The sequence below is a fragment of the Caretta caretta genome, chromosome 6 (assembly GCF_965140235.1).
Source record: "Caretta caretta isolate rCarCar2 chromosome 6, rCarCar1.hap1, whole genome shotgun sequence".
Classification (NCBI taxonomy): Eukaryota; Metazoa; Chordata; order Testudines; family Cheloniidae; genus Caretta; species Caretta caretta.
Window position 1 is genome coordinate 31,432,806 of NC_134211.1, and position 21,539 is coordinate 31,454,344.

At 42.7% G+C, this 21,539-nt stretch overlaps 1 protein-coding gene across 6 annotated transcripts in view; it reads right to left on the reverse strand.

Moving 5' to 3' along the window:
* The window catches only part of RIC3 (RIC3 acetylcholine receptor chaperone), a 55,889-nt gene extending 35,271 nt beyond the window's left edge, over positions 1–20,618 (reverse strand). For 3 of the 6 annotated variants that reach the window (XR_007357014.2, XR_007357015.2, XM_048852333.2), the window contains exons 1-3: positions 20,202–20,617; positions 4,114–4,328; positions 2,440–2,518 (exon numbers count right to left, since the gene is read on the reverse strand). Coding sequence is in view for 3 of the 6 variants with exons in the window: in XM_048852333.2 (XP_048708290.2) it covers positions 2,440–2,518; positions 4,114–4,328; positions 20,202–20,337 (430 nt within the window). In the remaining 3 variants the exon portion in view is untranslated. Of the gene's footprint in view, positions 1–2,439; positions 2,519–4,113; positions 4,329–19,043; positions 19,331–20,201 lie in introns of those variants that run through there. The other 3 variants (XM_048852334.2, XM_048852335.2, XR_007357016.1) reach the window with 3 other exon arrangements.
* Positions 20,619–21,539: the final 921 nt, after the last annotated feature.

Consider the following 21,539-nt stretch of genomic DNA (forward strand, 5'->3'; position numbering starts at 1 on the left):
TACAGCCATGGCTCCAGCCTCCTGGCTAGCAGTAACCTGTCAAAGGTGTAGGCTGGACCACTTCTAAGGATGGTGGAGCTGCTAGTACAGCATACACTTCCCTAGTGCCCATAAGAGAATGGAGTGAGGGAGGGGAGGAAACATGCAGATGCCAGATACAGAAATTAATCAAGCCTGTACGGCACAGCCCTGCATGGGAAGCCACTTGCTGACTCTGAACTTTCTCTTCTTTCCCCCCTGACAACCCCAGTGCATTAGCAACTAGCTCTGTTGATTGGCACGTGTGCAGGAGGAAGATAAATGCACCATAAGCTCTCAGGCAGCAAGAAGGGAGCAGTCTATCCATTTATTATATGTATTATGGTAACACCTAGAGGCCCCAACCAAGATTTGGTCCCCTGTACCATATATTGCACAAACATGTAATGAGAAACTGTCCCTTCCTCAAAGAGTTTAAAGTCAGGACCCGAATTCTGCCAAGACCCTGATTCTGCAAAGCATCTGTTTAATTTTATGCACAGAGAGTTCTCAAGCTTTTGCATGATTGAGGCCTAAATAGACAAGTAGATACAGGGTGGGAAGGTGAACAAAGGCAGAGAGAGGTAAAGTAAGATCCCAAGGTCATGGAGCAGGTTAATGGTAAAGAAGTAAGCTTCATGATTTAGAGTTCCAGTAAATAAAATATTTTTCCTTGCCTGTTTAGTAATAATAATAGTTAGCGCTGGTATTTTCTAGCACTTTACACCTTCAAAGCATTAAACAAACATTAACTACTGAGTATGGGCCTGATCCAAAGATCACTGAAAGCAAAGAGAGTTTCCACTGACTTCATTGAGTTTTAGACCAGACCAAAGTGCTGAAAGGCCAAATATTAAAAAAAGAAAAAATGAACCTAGCTCCAAAAAGAGCTTTCTATCTAGGATAATACTAACAGCTGAGAAGCAAAGTTCTCACAGCTAAATGCCTTTTCTTAATGTGTATGTTCTGGGGAGTTACCAGGCTGTCTGTTACATTCTCTTCCCATTGTCACACTGTTTAAATTGCTGAAAGGTTTTATACCTGTAGGTAAAGGAAGCGGCCAGCTTTCCCTCCTTCTCCCCCAGCCGTTTGTTTCTTTTCCTCCAAGTTGGATGGTCACAATACCAATGAAATAACAAATCTGCCTATTTCTAAATATACACATTTGTTGGATAATTTAATACATTAACTTTAAAACTCAGATTAGCAGTTATTTGTAATAAAATTTAGATATATTTTACTGAGTTGGCTAGAGTCTCATAGAAAACACAAATACCTTATAGGGTATTAAAAAGATAATGTTACCACAGGGTTCAGGTAATATTGTTGTAATAATCATGACATAAATGTACATCATGATGTTTTATAGAATCATAGAAATTAGTGATAGAATAATTAATATCTGTTGACTGTGTTTTCTACCATCTTTATTCCGGCCCCACCTCTTCCCCTGAGGCCCCCCCACCCCGGCTTGGGAGGGACTTGCCTGCGGAGCCGGGGCTGGGAGCTGCAGCCACGCAACACAGGTAGGAGGCGACCCCAGCTGAGTAGGGACTGGTGCAGGTGATGACCCGGCATCTCCCCCGCCCTCAGTAACCAGACTTTTGGTTGTCCGGTCCCCTTTTCATCCACATTTTCTGGTCGAAAACCAGGCACCTGGCCACCCTATTAAAGAATCTATCACAGTCAGAGGGGAGGCAGCATAGTGGATAGATCATTGGACTAGGATTCAAGAGACAGAAACTCCCCTTTCCATTGTTAGCCCCCCAGTCATGCAATTTGCTGAGTCTGTGTGGTGGGCCCCAATTGACTTTACTTTGCCCACATGTAATGACTTGCAGGATTAGGGCATTATGTTGCATAGTGCCACTTCAGAGCCACTTCAGGTGAACTGAGGATTTTGTACTTTGCAATGTGTATTTCACCTTTTTTCCCTTTGTAGATGGAGTGTCCTTATACTACTAATGAGCACTGGTAAAAAAAATGTTTTTAAAGCACCATGATATTAAGTTAAAACCAGCACTAAATTGTTTATTCAAGAAGAACAAAGAAAAGAGAACAGACACTCTTGTACTATGTTGTGTTGCTCCCACTCTTTGCACATTTCATCTTTTATTATAAACATGTCAATCCTTTAAAGGGTTTGATTTTAAACATTCACTTAGAAAGTGATGGAGCAGTAATTTGCTTTCAACATCTCCTCTCTCCCACAGCGACATAGAAGATAATGCTTGCTTCTGTATTTTCCTATTTGGCATTGGAGGTTCCAGAACAAATTCTGCGAAACAAATGGTTAAAAACTACTATCTAACATCAACTTTACATAGAACAGCAGATTTACAATGTATCCTGACGACAAAGACACTGTCCAACTGTATGGTTACGTGGGTAATTTTTAACCACCTGGGAAATAATACTTACTGATTTTCCTATTCATGTTTCCAGGTATAGGAGAAGGAGATTTCCGCTCCACTGTAGTGGTTTTTCCTTTGGAAGAGAGCTGTAAGTGGAAAAAAATTACTATTGTAGGAATTTACAGCAACAGCGGTGCAGAAGCCCCAAAGGCATCACACCGAGAAAAGGAGAGAAAGCTAAAATTATGCTAGAAACTAACCACAGAAAATACCACCAGAGTCAAAAAACAGACAGTGATCATGAAAGAAACTATGGAAACCTAGCTAACCAGAAACTGCTATGATGTATTTATAATGAATGATTTTTTTAACCAAAAATAAGGATTAACTGAAAAATATCACATTTACATTTACATTTAAAAAATGTGTACATTATTCTAAAGGGCCCAATCCTATAATCCGTCTGTACACAGAGACCCACTACTAAAAGGGGTTTTGTTTGGGCAAAGACTGGCCCTTGAAAATACTGGGGGGAAATTAATTCCAACCTATTTGCCTCTCTTTCTTTGGCAAAAGTTCTCTGGCATTTATGTATGTTTCTGGCTTTGCACTAACACTGTGACAGCAACACAGATGTCATCAGAATCTACCAAAAAGTGATACGCCCTTTAGTCACTCCTTTGCATCAGTATAAAGCTTGGATGCTGCTATCCAATATGCCCAGTCAGTATGCCTCTTTCCTGGCCTGCAGGAGCACTTCTGCCCTTCTTATCCTGGGACTCTCCTGAGCAGACACTACCAATTGTTCCGAGTCACTGGTCAGTTCCTGGTTCACCCCTTGTTCTACAGGGAGAAGCAATCTGCCCAAGCCCCTTACGCAGCAGAGATCAGTTTCTCCCCTGTGCAGGCTGACACATTGGGTGACTGGAATCAAGGCAATGTCCATTTCAGCTCACCTGGTCCCTGGCAATCTGGGCAGGAAAGGGTATAACAGTCCTGCAGAGGCTGCTCTTCCTCCCCCTTGCTGGAATCTGTGATGCAGGTAGCCCATACAGGGCACACTTTACACCCCCAGCTGGAAGATGTAGCATAAGCCTCCATTTTCCATGAGAGCAAATATTAGGCATTTCTGAGTAACAAGTATCCATAAAAAGTTCAAGCTATCTGAGAAGTGTTTAATCTGTGATTTTTTTAAAAACTTATCTTTGGGCCAGATCCTCAGCTAGGAGAACTCTAGTGAAGTTAATGAAGCTCCAATGATTTACACCAGCTAATGATGTTTTCCTTAAATAGTTAAAATAGAGTTAACTATTTCTCTCAGACTTTGTGGAGAAAAAAAGAATTGTAATCTAACCTAAAAATAGTGGGACCTAAATGATAGGAAGACCTTTGCTGCAATCTAAGGGTACATCTACACTGTAATAGCTAGGGCCGCATTGTCGAGTCCTCCTGCTATATTTAGCAAGCTAGTGTGGGTACATCTACACAAGCTGGATATTACACCCACAGCTGTAATGCAGGTACATCCTTAAATACCATGTTTGCTATTGTGAAAGCTATCATATATGCCCATTTGTCACTGTCCCACAAATTGCCGACTCACTAATTTGTGTCCTTTTCTGAGCTGGGTGGAATGAAAAATATTTTTGTCTAAATGATTTTTTAAAACAAGCCCAAAGTTAGACTTTTTAGGAGATTTCACAGGTGCATCAGCGGCTTAAAAATAAATGTTTATTCTTACCTTAAACAGAATGTACAGTATGTATAACAGGATTCCAAATCCATAAATGGGTATGATCTGCCCCACCAGACCTCTCCCACTGCCGCCTCCTCCTCCACCACCCTTGGCCTTGGCAACTGCCTCTGCCAGGTGAGACCTTGGAAAATGGGCACCAGAAGACCGGCCATCGGGGGACATCTGGTGACGCATCATTGGTGGAAAACGACTTGTCTTCCCTGAAAAACAAGTTGAAGATTTTTCTTCCATTAATTTTATTTTTCTGTGTGGAAGTGAAATAGTAGTTTGCAGATTTGGCTTCACTTCTGTGTTCTTGTTTTAAAGCACCACATTTGCATCGATGAAAGGGTAGTGTGCTGAAGATAAAATGGTGGACAATCTTTCCAATAATTCACTATGTGCGGTATCGCCAAACATGTAATCATAATTTCTGTCCTCATGTTACAGATGGGGAAATAGAGGTGTGGATGTACAAAAAAGACTGAGATAAATAGATTGATAACTTGCCCAAGACCTTCGAGCAAGTCAAGGATTAGAACTAAGAAACTCTTACTCTTGGTTCTGTGCACTATAGGTCACTAAATATACATCTCTTTCCTGGGACAGGCCTAATTCTGTAGTAGAATCTGTTAGCACAGACACAGTGCCCATGTACTTAAAGGAACTCTGCAGGAATCCACGCTAGCAGATCCTGTTGCAGGATTGTGATGTTATTTAGCACAGTAAACTGTACTTGATTCTTTACAGCTCATGTAATAAATTAGAATTTATGATCTTATTTTAATTACTAACTTTTAATTCAAGAAAGGTGTTGGTTACACAAAGTATTTACTTACAAAAATATTAATGGAGAGATTGATAGATACAAAGAGCAAGACAATGTAAGAGGGAAGTATTTTTGCAGGGGGTGGGTGTGGAATGAAGGGTATTTCACGGAATAAATTAATATTGCCACTGAATTAAGGGATGCTTGCCCCAGCATTCCACTGGGCCACACAGCACCTGGGGCCCTGAGTATAGGTTATGCATTACAGTGAGTAAAATGATTGCTTTAGAGGAAGTTACAGAAATAATTTTTTTAAACAAATTAAGCCCTTATTTTAAAAGTTGCTGACTGAGTAGCAGCTTTTCTTTTTCTTAGAGAGCTGGGGGGGAGGTGCGTGCCACTAACCAAAGAATTCTCAATCTAACACAGCTCAAACAGCTCTTTCAGAGTTACTATAGTCCATTTTACTGAATTATTAAAAGTGTACCTTGTAAGACATAATATCTTATTTACAAGAGTCTTGTAGATACAGCAGGAAGGTCTTGTAACAACAGGTTGCTATGGAAACAATTACGATGTCATACACAAAACACTATCACTTCAGGTGGGGAGTAAGTAGCAGGAGTGGGAAAACTCTTAGGAAACAGATCTCATATTCACTAAAATGCCCTTTGTAAAGGAGATCAGTTGCGGGTAGAGGGGACAGAAATATGTGACAGAACTGTTTTAAACTGATTATTTTTCTACCTTTTCCATGAAGCATCAACCACCCTTTAAAAACTTAAATTTACATAAAGAAATAAACTTAGAGGTAAAGGGACACGATCAACTTGAAATCTAGTTATTTACACAAAAGGAGTTGAAGTAGTTTCTGATATTACACCTGCCCCTGAGTTTCACTGCCAATTTTTGTAATTGCCAATATTTTCTTATTTCTTACTTTGTGAGGGAAAAAAACCCACACAAACAACAGAGGAAATTGACTACACAGGGGAAAGTGAAATGATGGAGTTCAAAGTGCTGTCAAATCCACAGTAAATAAAGGGAAATAGCGAAAGATTTTTGTCCGCCAACCTCTTTCAGCTCTAGTAAACTTTGGTGCCAAAAGTAGGAAAAACTGACAGAAGTGCAGTGATTTCCAAGGTCACCACATCTCTTTAAAAGCTGAAATTTCATTCAGCTCCCACCTACCTCAATGATTTAATCAAACAGCAAAAAGCACTAACAGCAACATGACTATAATGATGCATAATCTTTCTATGCAATAATATACAATCGTTTTCACTATGTAAAGTCTTATTGAAATCAGTGCACAAGTATTCCGTGTGTCGCAAAAGGAAGTCATAGAGCTTTGACCAAAAGTAATGAAAAGTAGTTTTAAAAAGCAATTTTCACAAATATGTAATATAAAACATTATTTCATATTTGGTATTAGTTGCTTATAAAAGACTGTGTTTCCATATTAAGCACTTGGTGGCATGACAGAGGGACAAATACAAACATATAAGTATGCAGTTGCCCATCTCAATGGGGAAAACAGATTTAAAATATCTTGATTTAAAAAAAAAATAAATGTGCATAGAGCCAATATTTCAGCCCAATGCCACGTGAAACAGTTCCCTAAAAAACCAGCTGATTGTGAAAATTACAACAAACCCCCTAAACGGGGGCTAGTATCAGTTTTCAGTGCTGTGTGTATGTGTGTCATGTGAATTTAGTGCTTGTAAAAGATGCCTGCTTGATAGTCCTAGAAAATGAAATCCTCTATCCACAGAACAGCTACAACGTACGCTCTTCCAGTGTGCACTTCCTCACACAGCTCTGCCATTGGATGTAGTTCAGTTTCCATACTCAGTCACTCCTTGACCTCGCTGTGGAAGCTATCAACAAGGTTACTAATTAATACCATTGTACTGGGTTTTATGATATGGACAGTAATCCATGGACAACTGGACTGAGACCACCAGATTTCACAGAGGCTGCTGAGCATCCATCAGACAGTAAAAACTTAAATTCACTACTGTCCTGGGCTGGCTGCAAATTGACAATTGGCGAAAGGTTCCAGATTTCATTATCTGAAATGGGTCCTTCTGATTACACTAGTCACATGTTATTATTCACTATTTACATGTGACTTTAATTTCTCCTTTATGCCACCCAAGAGGGTGAATATTTATTATTATTTGTGTTGCCCCAACAGTTTGCTAGATGATTTACAAAAAATAACATACAAAAGATTGCTGCCCTGAGAGCTTGCAAATCCAAATAGATGGTGTGTGAAGATGACTATAAAGCAGCTCTGTGGATTGATAAGCATACATCTTTTTAGTGCCACAACTTTGTCTGGATTAATTTTTAGCTTCTTTTACTCATTCAATACTACCCCTTATTTTGTACACTTTGTCAGGGTTCCTTTCTAAACTATCGTCTTAAAGCTCTCTTCAGATGGAAGTTCTTTATATCGCTAATATTTTTTGTTGTCTGTCATTGAACCCTTCCACTAGTTTTGCAACACCTGTTCTGAGAAAGGTGGTCTTTAGCCTGTGTAATGGTGTATCACTGGTTTATATAATGGGGTACTGTGGATGCAATTAGATGGTATTGGCCTCCGGGAGCTATCCCAGAGTGCTCGATTGTGACCACTCTGGACAGCACTCTCAACTCAGATGCACTGGCCAGGTAGACAGGAAAAAGCCCGCGAACTTTTGAATTTCAATTTCCTGTTTGGCCAGCGTGGCAAGCTGCAGGTGAGTGCAGAGCTCATCAGCAGAGGTGACCATGATGGAGTCCCAGAATCGCAAAAGAGCTCCAGCACGGACCGAACGGGAGGTACGGGATCTGATCACTGTATGGGGAGAGGAATCCGTACTATCAGAACTCCGTTCCAGTTTTCAAAATGCCAAAACATTTGGCAAAATCTCCCAGGGCATGAACGACAGAGGCCATAACAGGGACCCAAAGCAGTGCCCCGTGAAACTTAAGGAGCTGAGGCAAGCCTACCAGAAAATCATAGGGGCAAACGGCCACTCCGGGTCAGAGCCCCAAACAGGCCGCTTCTATAATGAGCTGCATGCCATTTTAGGGGGTTCAGCCACCACTACCCCAGCCGTGTTGTTTGACTCCTTCAACGGAGATGGAGGCAACACGGAAGCAGGTTTTGGGGACGAGGAAGATGATGATGATGAAGTTGTAGACAGCTCACAGCAAGCAAGCAGAGAAACCGGTTTTCCCGACAGCCAGGAACTGCTTCTCACCCTGGACTTGGAGCCAGTACCCCCCAAACCCACCCAAGGCTGCCTCCCGGACCCGCCAGGTGGAGAAGGGACCTCTGGTGAGTGTACCTTTTAAAATACTATACATGGTTTAAAAGTAAGCATGTTTAATTTGCCCTGGCATTCGTGGCTCTCCTGGATGTACTCCCAAAGCCTTTGCATAAGGTTTCTGGGGAGGGCAGCCTTATTCCACCCACCATGGTAGGAAACTTTACCACACCAGTAGCACGTACTCAGAAATCAATATAGAACAAAACATTGCAGTGTATGTTTGCTGGCATTCAAACAACATCCGTTCTTTATCTCTCTGTGTTATCCTCAGGAGAGTGATATCATTCATGGTCACCTGGTTGAAATAGGGTGCTTTTCTTAAGGGAACATTCAGAGGTGCCCATTCCTGCTGGGCTGTTTGCCTGTGGCTCAACAGAAATGTTCCCCGCTGTTAGCCACGGGGAGGGGGAAGGTGCTAGCCACACGCTGGGGGGAGGCAAATTGCGACCTTGGAACGAAAGCACATGTGCTGAGTATGTAATGTTAATAGCAAGGTTTACTGTGAAAGAGTGTATCTATTGTTCTACAAAATGTGTCTTTTTCAATACCCCTGTCCCTTTTTTTTCTCCACCAGCTGCATGTGTTTCAAGGATCTCCTTCCCAGAGGCTAGCGAAGATTAGAAGGCCAAAAAAACCAACTCACGATGAAATGTTCTCTGAGCTCATGCTGTCCTCCCACACTGACAGAGCACAGACGAATGCGTGGAGACAGACAATGTCAGAGTGCAGGAAATCACAAAATGACCAGGAGGAGAGATGGAGAGTAAGTGGCGGGCTGAAGAGAGGGCTGAAGCTGAAAGGTGGCGGCAGTGTGATGAGAGGAGGCAGGATTCAATGCTGAGGCTGCTGGAGGATCAAACTAATACGCTCCAGCATATGGTTGAGCTGCAGGAAAGGCAGCTGGAGCACAGACCGCCGCTACAGCCCCTGTGTAACCAACTGCCCTCCTCCCCAAGTTCCATAGTCTCCTCACCCAGATGCCCAAGAATGCGGTGGGGGGGCCTCTGGCCACCCAGCCACTCCACCCCAGAAGATTGCCCAAAAAACAGAAGGCTGGCATTCAATAAGTTTTAAAGTTTCAAACTTTTAAAGTGCTGTGTGGCCTTGTCCTTCCCTCCTCCACCACCACCCCTCCCCGTGCTTCTCTCCTCCATCACCCCTCCTGGGCTACCTTGGTAGGTAGTTATCCCCCATTTGTGTGATGAATTAATAAAGAATGCATGAATGTGAAGCAACAATGACTTTATTGCCTCTGCAAGCGGTGATCGAAGGGAGGAGAGGAGGGTGGTTAGCTTACAGGGAAGTAGAATGAACCAAGGGGCGGGGAGTTTCATCAAGGAGAAACAATCAGAACTTTCACACCGTAGCCTGGCCAGTCATGAAACTGGTTTTCAAAGCTTCTCTGATGCGTACCGCGCCCTCCTGTGCTCTTCTAACCGCCCTGGTGTCTGGCTGCGCGTAAACAGCGGCCAGGCGATTTGCCTCAACCTCCCACCCTGCCATAAATGTCTCCCCCTTACTCTCACAGATATTGTGGAGCACACAGCAAGCAGTAATAACAGTGGGAATATTGGTTTCGCTGAGGTCTAACCGAATCAGTAAACTGCGCCAGCGCGTTTTTAAACATCCAAATGCACATTCTACCACCATTCTGCACTTGCTCAGCCTGTAGTTGAACAGCTCCTGACTACTGTCCAGGCTGCCTGTGTACGGCTTCATGAGCCATGGCATTAAGGGGTAGGCTGGTCCCCAAAGATACATATAGGCATTTCAACATCCCCAATGGTTATTTTCTGATCTGGGAAGAACGTCCTTTCTTGCACCTTTTGAAACAGACCAGAGTTCCTGAAGATGTGAGCGTCATGTACCTTTCCCGGCCATCCCACGTTGATATTGGTGAAACGTCCCCTGTGATCCATTGCAGCACGATTGAAATTATCCCTTGCGGTTTATGTACTCGCCGGCTTGGTGCTCCGGTGCCAAGATAGGGATATGGGTTCTATCTATCGCCCCACCACAATTAGGGAATCCCATTGCAGCAAAGCCATCCACTATGACCTGCACATTTCCCAGGGTCACTACCCTTGATATCAACAGATCTTTGATTGCATTGGCTTCTTGCATCACAGCAGCCCCCACAGTAGTTTTGCCCACTCCAAATTGATTCCTGACTGACCGGTAGGTGTCTGGTGTTGCAAGCTTCCACAGGGCTATTGCCACTCGCTTCTCATCTGTGAGGGCTGCTCTCATCTTGGTATTCTTGCACTTCAGGGCAGGGGAAAGCAAGTCACAAAGTTCCATGAAAGTGCCCTTACGCATGCGAAAGTTTCGCAGCCACTGGGAATCGTCCCAGACCTGCAACACTATGCGGTCTCACCAGTCTGTGCTTGTTTCCCGAGCCCAGAATCAGTGTTCCACGGCATGAACCTGCCCCATTAGCACCATGATGCCCACATTGCCAGGGCCTGTGCTTTGAGAGAAGTCTGCGTCCACGTCCTCATCACTCTCGTCATCCTGCTGCCATCGCCTACTCGCCCGGTTTCGCTTTGCCAGGTTCTGGTGCTGCATTTACTGCTGGATAATGCACGTGGTGTTTAATGTGCTCCTTATTGCCAAAGTGATCTGAGCGGGCTCCATGCTTGCCATGGTATGGCGTCTGCACAGAAAAAAGGCACGGAACGATTGGACAGAGGGAGGAGCGACTGACGACATGGCTTACAGGGTTGGCTTGCAGGGAATTAAAATCAACAAAGGGGGTGGCTTTACATCAAGGAGAAACAAAAACAACTGTCACACAGAATGGCCCCCTCAAAGATTGAACTCAAAACCCTGGGTTTAGCAGGCCAATGCTCAACCCACTAAGCTATTCCTCCCTCTGGTATTTCAGGCAGGACTTCATGGAGGGAGGGGGGGAAGCAAATGAATACAAAACAAATCTGGTCTATTTCTTGTTTTGATCCACTCCATCTATCTTTTACATCTTTGGCTGGCTGCAGATGGTGCAGAAGGACTGCAAGCCATCCTCATCTCCTGCCTGCTCACCATAAGATGGGATAATATGACTGCCTGCAGGACTAAAGAGAATGACCTAGTCGAGTCACTCCTGATTTAGTCCCTGCACCCATATCTGCCCAGGCGCTCCTGACCGACCTTACCGAGGCAGCCAGGAGCACTTCGGACACGATGAGGTTGGTTTTCAGGCCTATTGTACCGTCTGCTGCCACAAGGCAATGGGTTACTGCTGCTGTGTAGCAATGCAGTACCACGTCTGCCAGCACGCAGGAGACATACAGTGACAGTGAGCTGAGCAGGCTCCATGCTTGCCGTGGTATGGTGTCTGCAGAGGTAACTCAGGAAAAAAGGCGCGAAACGATTGTCTGCCGTTGCTTTCACAGAGGGAGGGAGGGAGGGCCTGATGACGTGTACCCAGAACCACCCACGACAATGTTTTCTGCCCCATCAGGCATTGGGATCTCAACCCAGAATTCCAATGGGCAGCGGAGACTGCAGGAACTGTGGGATAGCTACCCACAGTGCAACACTCCGGAAGTCGACGCTAGCCTCGGTACTGTGGAAGCACTCCACCGAGTTAATGCACTTAATGCACTTAGAGCATTTTGTGTGGGGACACACACAATCGACTATATAAAAACGATTTCTAAAAAACCGACTTCTATAAATTCTACCTAATTTCATAGTGTAGACATACACCGAGACAGACTCACTTAGTTCCGCTAGATATACTTCCACCTGTTTTGTGCTGAGAGTCTGTATCCCCACATCACTATGTGGCGGGATTAAACCCCCTATTCCAAAAAAGGTTCATATCTTTCCAGATTAGCACCCAGCCAAGAGGCTGCCAGAATTGTCCTTAATAGCTATTCTTACTTTGCAGGTACCAGGGAATAAAGGACTTCTGCCCTGCAGGACCAAAACATTCCTAGAATAGTGTGACTTACACTCCATATTCTTTATGGAAATATGCTTATGATATGGATATGGTATAACATATTTTATGCAAGATAGGTCATGTAAGGTATCATCGGAAAGGTTGTAATTTACTGAATGTGATTATCCAATTTGTATGCATGTATCATTTCTGTATCTAAAGTTAGGAATATGGACTATGTAACAATTACAACTGGGTGTGTATTTAGGATACACTCACCAGACAACAGGCCATCAGTCTTGATGGGTCATTAGGAAGAAACAATAAGACTTTGAAGATACTAATCTCTCTCCTTCCTGAGAGGCATCCTGGAACATAGTTCTGACACTACTAGAGCTGGTGGTCCTGTCACCTGGTTCTAAAAACTATCTTGGACTTCTAGTAATTTTCCACTAAAAGGAAAGGGCGGTCAAGACTGGGAAACAAAAGATTCCTGCCTTATGCAAATCTTATTTAAGGCTGGGAAATAAGGAAATAAGACTCTTCTCCATTGCCTTCCTGCCCAAGAAGAAAGACTGCTGGAAGTACCTGAAGAGACAAAGGAACTGAGCGGTGGGAAAGTCCAGACTAAGACAGGCGTCTAGTCTGTAAAGAGAAATAACTGGAACTCTAAGCTACAGAAACTCCGCAACTTGCCTAAAACAACATTTAGGGTGAGAAATTACTTCTTGAAACCAGTCTCTTTAAGATCTTAAGCTTAGTATGCATGTTTTGTTTTATTGGCTTGGTAATCTGCTTTGTTCTGTTTGCTATCCCTTATAATCACTTAAAATCTGCCTTTTATAGTTTTGTTTAGTATTAAAGCCAGTTTGTGCAATTTCTAACTGGGGGGGGGGGGGGGGATAAGAAGTTGTGCATATCTTCCTCCACCTTGAGGGAGGGGGCGAATTTATGACCTTACATTGTATAGCTTTCTCTACAGCGCAAGACAATATTATTAGGGTGTACTTTTCAGAGGGGAGTTGTACTTGAGTGTTGGGTGATTTCCTAGCTGAGCCTTTTCATAAAGAGGTGTTTGCAGATTCTGTGTGGTTCTGCAGCTGGTGCGTTCCTACCTGTGTGTGCATGTGCTGCCAGAGGCCAGAGAGTCTAATTCAGCAAAACAGGGAGATGGAGCCCAGGCTAGTGAAGCAGGCAGGACCAGTGAAATCCCAGTGCATCAGGTGGCATCCCAGAAAGGGGGAGTGGGCTCCAACCCATCACAAACAGTCTATTACAACTTATTTTTATCCAGAAGTTATTAAACTGTCTTCCTTCTCTTTCAACTTGAGTTCATTAAATATTCTGCATCAGTAAGATGATGTGACACCTTCCTCTTCCCTCCTGCCCCTAACCAAAATACAAATCCTGATAGAGCCCAGATCCACATTCCTGTTCTGTCCCTTTTGCTATCTGAGTAACACTGCATGATCTAGTCCCCAATACTGGTAGCAAGTACTTCTTCTATAGGTCCCTTTAATGCTTTGGGAAGGGGAAAGTACTATCTCATGGCAGGCTTTATGCAGCCTTTTGTTAAGCTTAAAAATATCATGTCATGGCCCTTTTAAATGGTTTTCTAACTCATTCCTGACTAAGACTATTACAATCCTGCAGAGCTGGATACCAGATGTAGAAGCCTCATATACCATTCCTTGAATGTTGTCATAAATATAAAGGGAAGGGTAAACCCCTTTGAAATCCCTCCTGGCCAGGGGAAAGCTCCTCTCACCTGTAAAGGGTTAAGAAGCTAAAGGTAACCTCGCTGGCACCTGACCAAAATGACCAATGAGGAGACAAGATACTTTCAAAAGCTGGGAGGAGGGAGAGAAACAAAGGGTCTGTGTCTGTCTGTAGTCCTCTTGGCCGGGGATAGACCAGGAATGGAGTCTTAGAACTTTTAGTAAGTAATCTAGCTAGGTATGTGTTAGATTATGATTTCTTTAAATGGCTGAGAAAAGCATTGTGCTGAATAGAATAACTATTTCTGTCTGTGTATCTTTTTTGTAACTTAAGGTTTTGCCTAGAGGGGTTCTCTATGTTTTTGAATCTAATTACCCTGTAAGATATCTACCATCCTGATTTTACAGGGGGATTTCTTTATTTCTATTTACTTCTATTTTTTATTAAAAGTCTTCTTGTAAAAAACTGAATGCTTTTTCATTGTTCTCAGATCCCAGGGTTTGGGTCTGTGGTCACCTATGCAAATTGGTGAGGCTTTTTATCCAACATTTCCCAGGAAAGGGGGGGTGCAAGTGTTGGGAGGATTGTTCATTGTTCTTAAGATCCAAGGGTCTGGGTCTGTAGTCACCTAGGCAAATTGGTGAGGCTTTTTACCAAACCTTGTCCAGGAAGTGGGGTGCAAGGTTTTGGGAAGTATTTTGGGGGGAAAGACGCGTCCAAACAGCTCTTCCCCAGTAACCAGTATTAGTTTGGTGGTGGTAGCGGCCAATCCAAGGATGACGGGTGGAATATTTTGTACCTTGGGGAAGTTTTGACCTAAGCTGGTAAAGATAAGCTTAGGAGGTTTTTCATGCAGGTCCCCACATCTGTACCCTAGAGTTCAGAGTGGGGGAGGAACCTTGACAAATGTCTTTGCAGTTTAGTTAACCTAAATCAGAATTTTGTAATACATCATATCACCATTCATATTAGCTAAAATTAGATAGTAAGGGCAAGCTCCCATTAACTTTAGTGGGACTACAGATTCAAATACAAGAAGTAAGTGTCAAACTGACATTTGCACTGTATTTGTGTGTGTTAAGAGGTTGAGTTTTCTCTAGAGTGAAGGTGAAATCCTATTTAGAAATTGTACAGCATGTCATAATCACAGAGTTTATTCATCCTGCAACTGATTAAAAGAAGTTTTAAACAATCTATTCTGATTTAAATATGATTAAGGAAAAGGATACAATAATCCACTTCAAACTCCAAGTGATAATATTCAGAGACCAGTAACAGCTACTTCAGTAAGGATACTGCATGTGGTGCAGCTAGCGAGAATCTTTTATTGAGTGTTACTGCACCCAGCTTGACTATTTATCAATATCTACACATTTTATTTCTCATTAAGATTAAACTGTTTAAATCATAAAACTGGATTTAAGGTGTAATACAGGATTTGGCCGTAGCTGGCTAGCTGCAAAGTGCTGACTTTTGATATCAATGGGACATCCAGGAAGTATATATAACCCACCGTCATGTTTAAATTTGTAATCCACCTATACAGACCTCTATAGTATTTATATGGCTTCATTGCTGTAATATCTGAGTGCTCACAATCTTTAACTTATTTATCCTCAAACGCCTGTGAGGGAGGAAAATACTATTACCCTCCTTTTACAAATCAGGAACTGAGACACATAGAGGCTAAGTGACTTGCCCACGATGACAGAGGAAGTCTGTGGCAGAGCACAGAAATGAACCTAGGCTAATGTCCTAACCACTCCACAAACTGAACAATCAAACACTAGTTAAACGGACACACAATGCAGCACCTGGGGTAAGAAGCCTAGAGTCAGAAGACATAGGGTCTGGTCACAGCTCTGTGACTGGCTTACTGTGTGGCACTAGTCAGGTCATTTCACGTCTGTGTTTCAGTTTTCTAATATAAACTTTGCTACTTTTGTAAAGTGCTTTGAGTTCTAAGGATGGAAAACATTATATAAGTGCTAGTTGTTAACTAAATGAGATTTTTATGTCTAACTATTACATTCTGAAACAAAATAATAAAATAAAAACTCTTCTATATTAATCAAAATACACAAGGTAAAGTTTGTTTTTATATAACTTTCCAGCTATCTGAGAAGTGGCTTCACGATGAACTTCAAGTCCCATGCAAAGCACCGAAGAGCCAGAACAAACCATGAAGGAAGCACCTACTCCCTCAGACATTCTGCTACTACCCTAAATTGCAAGAATACCAGTAAAAAGAAAAGGAGTAGTTCTGGAACCTTAGAAATTAATAAATTTATTTCGTCAAATAAATTTGTTAGTCTCTAAGGTGCAACAAGTCCTCCTTTTCTTTTTGCGGATACAGACTAACACGGCTACAACTCTGAAACCTGTCATTAAGAATAGCAGTGAGATACAAAAACATCCTTGACTTTAGGAATGCAAATTCTATTATCGTGAGAAATCTACCTTCAAATTATACTTATGACTCTTTATAATTAAGGGTTGCATCAGTTTACGCTTTTTATTATAGGGAGTAAAGAATGAACGGTTTTTCTGACAATCATTGATATTAGGAATTAAAAAAAAAAATCTGATTACTCAGTACGTCTCCCTCCCATTTCCTACAATATATTTTCTCATGTTTTGTCCAGTTTTATACGTTATAAGCCAGGGTGCTTCTGTCACTTGCTTTTGAGAGACCATTCTACAAACTAATGCACCTCACTTAAAACTAATGCAGTTTTTCCTGATATTTAATCTGAAGTTTTCCTCCAGCCACCAAATCATTTTTATTGCTTTTCTCTAAACAATCTCTAGTTTGCCCATATCTTCCTACTGGGAACTGAATGCATTATTCCAGGCACAGTCAAACCAAACAAAGATCATACCTCTACCTATAGGAGGCCTAAATTATGTTAACCTTTTTCAAGCCACATTACATTACAAGCAGATGTTTAAATCACTGATCATTAACAGGTCTCTGTCTATTTTCTAGGTTTTCAACTCCCACCAGATCTGTGTTTTGGTTATTTTTCTTCACGTGTGTTAGTTTACATTTTCCCCCAATAGGACTTATTTTATTTTCTTGACACAACTTATGTCACTTGAGCTATTGCTAATTATTAAGGCAATGGTGAAGAAAAGTATATATGCTTTTGGTATAGGCAACTGGTGTAATTTCTCCTCAGGATGTATTGGACACAGTATATATATCTTATATAAACCCAGTTTAGAACTGCTTTTCAGAGAAGGGTTCTTGCTGTGTTCTTAAAAGTTTAAAGTTGGAAGAAAACATTAATATATTTTCGGAATATATATGTATATATATTCCTAAAATATATCTTATGAAATTATGTCACCAAATGATTATGCACACATTTTATAAGATTAAACAAAAATTAAACACTGCAAGGAGAGGGAGCAGGGAGGAGAGAAGGTGTAAAGGACAAGATAGTTACCCTAAAAAGAAAAAGTTCTCGCTACCTGGAGCCTCCCTGACCAAAGGAAATTCAAATGCTAATTGTGTCAAGATCCAGTTGCTCAAAACTGATCTAAAGTAGAATCTGTTGTAAGATCAAAATACTGGTGAATGATTTTGATTTTATGATTCAGAATTTTTAATAAAGAACTAATTGCAAATTAACTGCAAATCCATTGTCCAGGACTAGTTTTTGCAATGCAGATGCAAAGTGGTTTTGTGGTTTGTTTAAAAAAAAAAACAAAAACAAAATAAATAAATAGTGAATAAAATACACAGGATGCACTGCTGAGGACTATATTTTAAAGTACTTCTTTTAGGTGTCTGTATAGGCTTTATTCCTCTAACCAATAATGTATTTTAAACTCTTAAAAATATTTGAAGATTTTACATAATGTAAACAGGCATTGCCGATTTAAGTAGATACAAGAGTTTTGCAAAATAAAATTAAAGTAGCCTTCTACATGACGGCATAGTGGACATTACAAAGATACATCACCCATGCTGCTTAACGCCTACATTAGTGTGGTTTACTGCTTTCTTAAATGAAAAAAATACTTCTGAACGCTGCTTTACTGAGACAGTAGTTGACATAGCCACTAAGTTATAGACTTGTATGATAAATCTCTTTTAGACAATGTCTGATTCTAACAAATAGCAGAAAACTATAAGCATGTTTTATTCAAACTAAAGTTGAGGCATTTGCGTTAGGTTTAAAAATGACATCATCTGATTGAATTTCTAGGGCATTTAAACAGTAACTACAATATCAGTTTGTTCAAGAGGACAACTAGTGACAAGAAAATGAATCACAGCTATTTAATTGAGATTTACTTATTTTTTTTTATGGAAAAATAAAGTTTAGTCTGTAACAACTGTAATGAAACCACTGACATCAAACTGAAAAGTAGACTATAAACTTAAACTGAAGTTGTGCAGCTGACAGGGTTACATCCTCATCAGATTAAGTCATCTGTGGTCAGTCCCAGAGGCTGCTGAGCACTGTCCCTGATCCACCAACACACAAACTCAAGCTTAAATTTAAGCATGAGAGTAGCTCTACTGAAGTCAAGAGCTTAGTGTTCTGATGGATTGGGGACAGAGAGCTCAGCACCTTGCTAGCTCAAGTCCTTAACAAAAAACTAATACCAGACATAAGCATTTTCTTTCTGCCTTCCATGTTGAAAGTGAGATGACAAAACTACATACAAAAAAAGCTTGTAAAGCTGTACTGAAGTCATTTGCAAATATGAACATTTGCAACAAGTTTTGATTTGTGTACCTCTACTAGATACCTCAGGGTGCAAAATGGTGTCTAGCAAGTTTGCCTTTATAAGAACATCTTTCAGTTGCTTACAAAGGTTATCCCAGGAAAAGTAGAATTATTAAGATTTAACTATATGATCATATCAATGTCACAGAACTAGAAGAAAACGGAATTGATCAAAGGTGGTGTACAACGAAGTCACCTTATTAAATCCCCATTCCCGCAATTAGATCTACTAGCGTGGATCCCTGCCCCCATGCAGAGCCCCACTGATGAAGACAGGCCTCTGCACAAGGGGTCTCTCTAGTGGATTATGATTGCAGAGTAAGGGACAAAGAGGTAAATGTAGCTCAATTAGTGCAATATTTAAAAAAATAATTTTACTGTACATAAATAGAATCCTAACTATATGTCATGTAAAATGGTCATTATAAAAACCTGATAGATCGGTAACAAAATCAGAAATAATATTGGAATAGGAAACTAAACAATGTAGGTGATTTAAATGAATTTTTATTTCATGACACTTCAAAAGCAAAATGTAAAAACATAAGAAAATGACTTTCAAATAAATGACAACACAACAAATGAAGGATATTGTAATTTGCTCTCCCTTTACATAACTCAGACAAAATTTACTACACACATTAAGAAATAAAACTCAAATGAAACTTGAGAGTTTTGATTAAAAGGTTTTTGGGAAAGAAGAAATGTAAATCATGTCAGAGATGGGAACACTGAGCTACTACTCCGCCTTTGAAATTCCACGGTATACAAAAGATCTCTGAAATGAGAACAAGAACAGGTGAGATGGAAAAACATTTGGGTGAATTATATAATACTTTTCGTTCCAAAAAGCCACCAACGCATTTTATACAAGCATTGCACAAACACCATGATAGAAATGAAAGCTGTAACCTTGCGGGAGCAGAGCTGCAGCCAAACAGACACTATACAATACTAGGGGCGAATTTTTGGCCAGACAAACATATGCTTACAAAACAGTGCAATGAAATGATCATTTCAACTTGCAAATCTGCAGATCCCATAGTACTTTACACCCATAAGTGAGAAATGCAAAGTATTAATATGACTCTATGCCTACCTACAGTAGTATTTTAAACTTGGTACCTAAGCTTCTATTGCTACCAGTTAATGCTAAATGTAACTCATTATGAGACTCTTGGAATTATAAACATCATCCATAAACACACAAAGCGCTTTGTGACCCGCTTTTTGCCATGTTTTGTGCAGCACCTAGCACAACAGGGCCTTGGTCCAAGACTAGGGCTCCTGAGCGGTAGGTAACACAAATAATAAAACGCTGCCAGTTGTGGGTGGTGCCGAGACCAGGCTAGTCCCAGTCTAGGTGGGTTTCCCCTACGGTCGGATGAAAGCGGGGGGCGGAGGGGCAGAAGCTTCTTTTGCCGGGGAAGCTGCCCGGTGGGATCAGACACAGCAAGCAGCAGACACCTCCCCCGTCCCCTCTGCACACAGGGGCCCAGAGCTAGAGCGGGCCACCCACCCCGGGGCCTCCGCGAGGAAGGGGGTGCATAAGACGGGGGGGGCGGGAGACCAGCCCCAGGCGTAGGGGTGGCAGCTCAGCAGCCGAAGCCCCTGAGGGCGCGGGGCCAGACCCCAGGGAGGCCTCTTACCCTCGGGCGGGGTAGGCGGCGCGCTGCCGGGCTCCTGCCTCCCGCCCCGGGACAGGAAGGTCCGAGGCAGGAGCAGCGAGACGCACAGCACCAGGCACGAGACCATCGCCACCTTCCGGACGGTCGGATACGACATGGCCGCCCCCGCCGGCCGCACGCGCCAGAGACAGACGAGCCAACCGCCCCCCGCGACCGATCGGAAACCACGGAGCGCCACGGGAACCGGCAACCGGCCCCAAGAGTAACATCCGGGCTGCGGCCCGTGACGTGTTTCCGGCGCGTGCTGCCTGGGCCCTGGGGAAGGTGCAGGCTCAGACTCCGCCTTCCTCGCAATTGGCTGATTATCAAGCGTGTCCGAGCGGCGGGAGCATGCGCACTAGCGACTGCTGGGCTGGTGCCGCCCGCTGCCCTGAGTGGCTCGAGTCAGCCTCTGCTGCTCCCCGTTCCCGAGCCGAGCCGAGCCGAGCCGCGCCCGGGGGGGAGGGGCCGAGCCGCGCCCGGGGGGGAGGGGCGGAGCCACGCATCTCCACCGCGCCCCCGCGCCGACGGCGCGAGTCGGAGCCCGCCGAGCTGGGAGTCAGGGGGCTCAACTCCTCCGAGGCGGAGTTTCCAGTTTCTTCGGTAGGGTCTTCTCCCCTCAGTGAGCATCGTGAGCGCGACAGCCTCACCCTGGAGACCGGGCCCCCGTGTGCTCCCCGCTTCTGGGCTTCCCGTGTGTACGCACCGCCTCACCGCCGCTTACACGCTGGTGGGCTGGGGCCGTAGATAAGGGGGGGACATGGAGGGTGGGTGAGTCCCTGGAATAAAATTCGTCACCTTGCTGCTAATTCCCCTTCTGGGGCAACTGCAAGGGGAACCTTGTGGAGTTTTCCTTTTCCTACAGGCTTTACCCCAGGAATGAGCGATCCAGCTCACACCGTGTAACTGACATGTAAGGTTAATGCGTTATCGTAGGCCAATAAGCATCCTTTGTATGCTGAATAGCCTGTCTCGCTATGTAATTTTTTTTCACTGTACACTTTTCCTCACTCCCACCCAGAGGTTTGGTTCTGTGTCCTATGCTAAGAAAGGCAACAAGATGGTGTATGTGCAAGGCTAATGGAGTGCATACAGGTCTTAGCAACACATTAAGAACAAAAACAAAATGCAAATGAGAAATGGTGTTTTTTGACAGCTGATAACTTGGCCTAACCTAAATTATTCTTTATCAGGATAGAAAATGTCACCTCCCTGCCCCAGGACTATCCCCCTCCTAAATTTCAAAGAGCTGCTGCAGATACTGGAAGTATTAGACTTAAAAAAAATAATGGAAGATGATAGGCAATCTAACTATGGGGT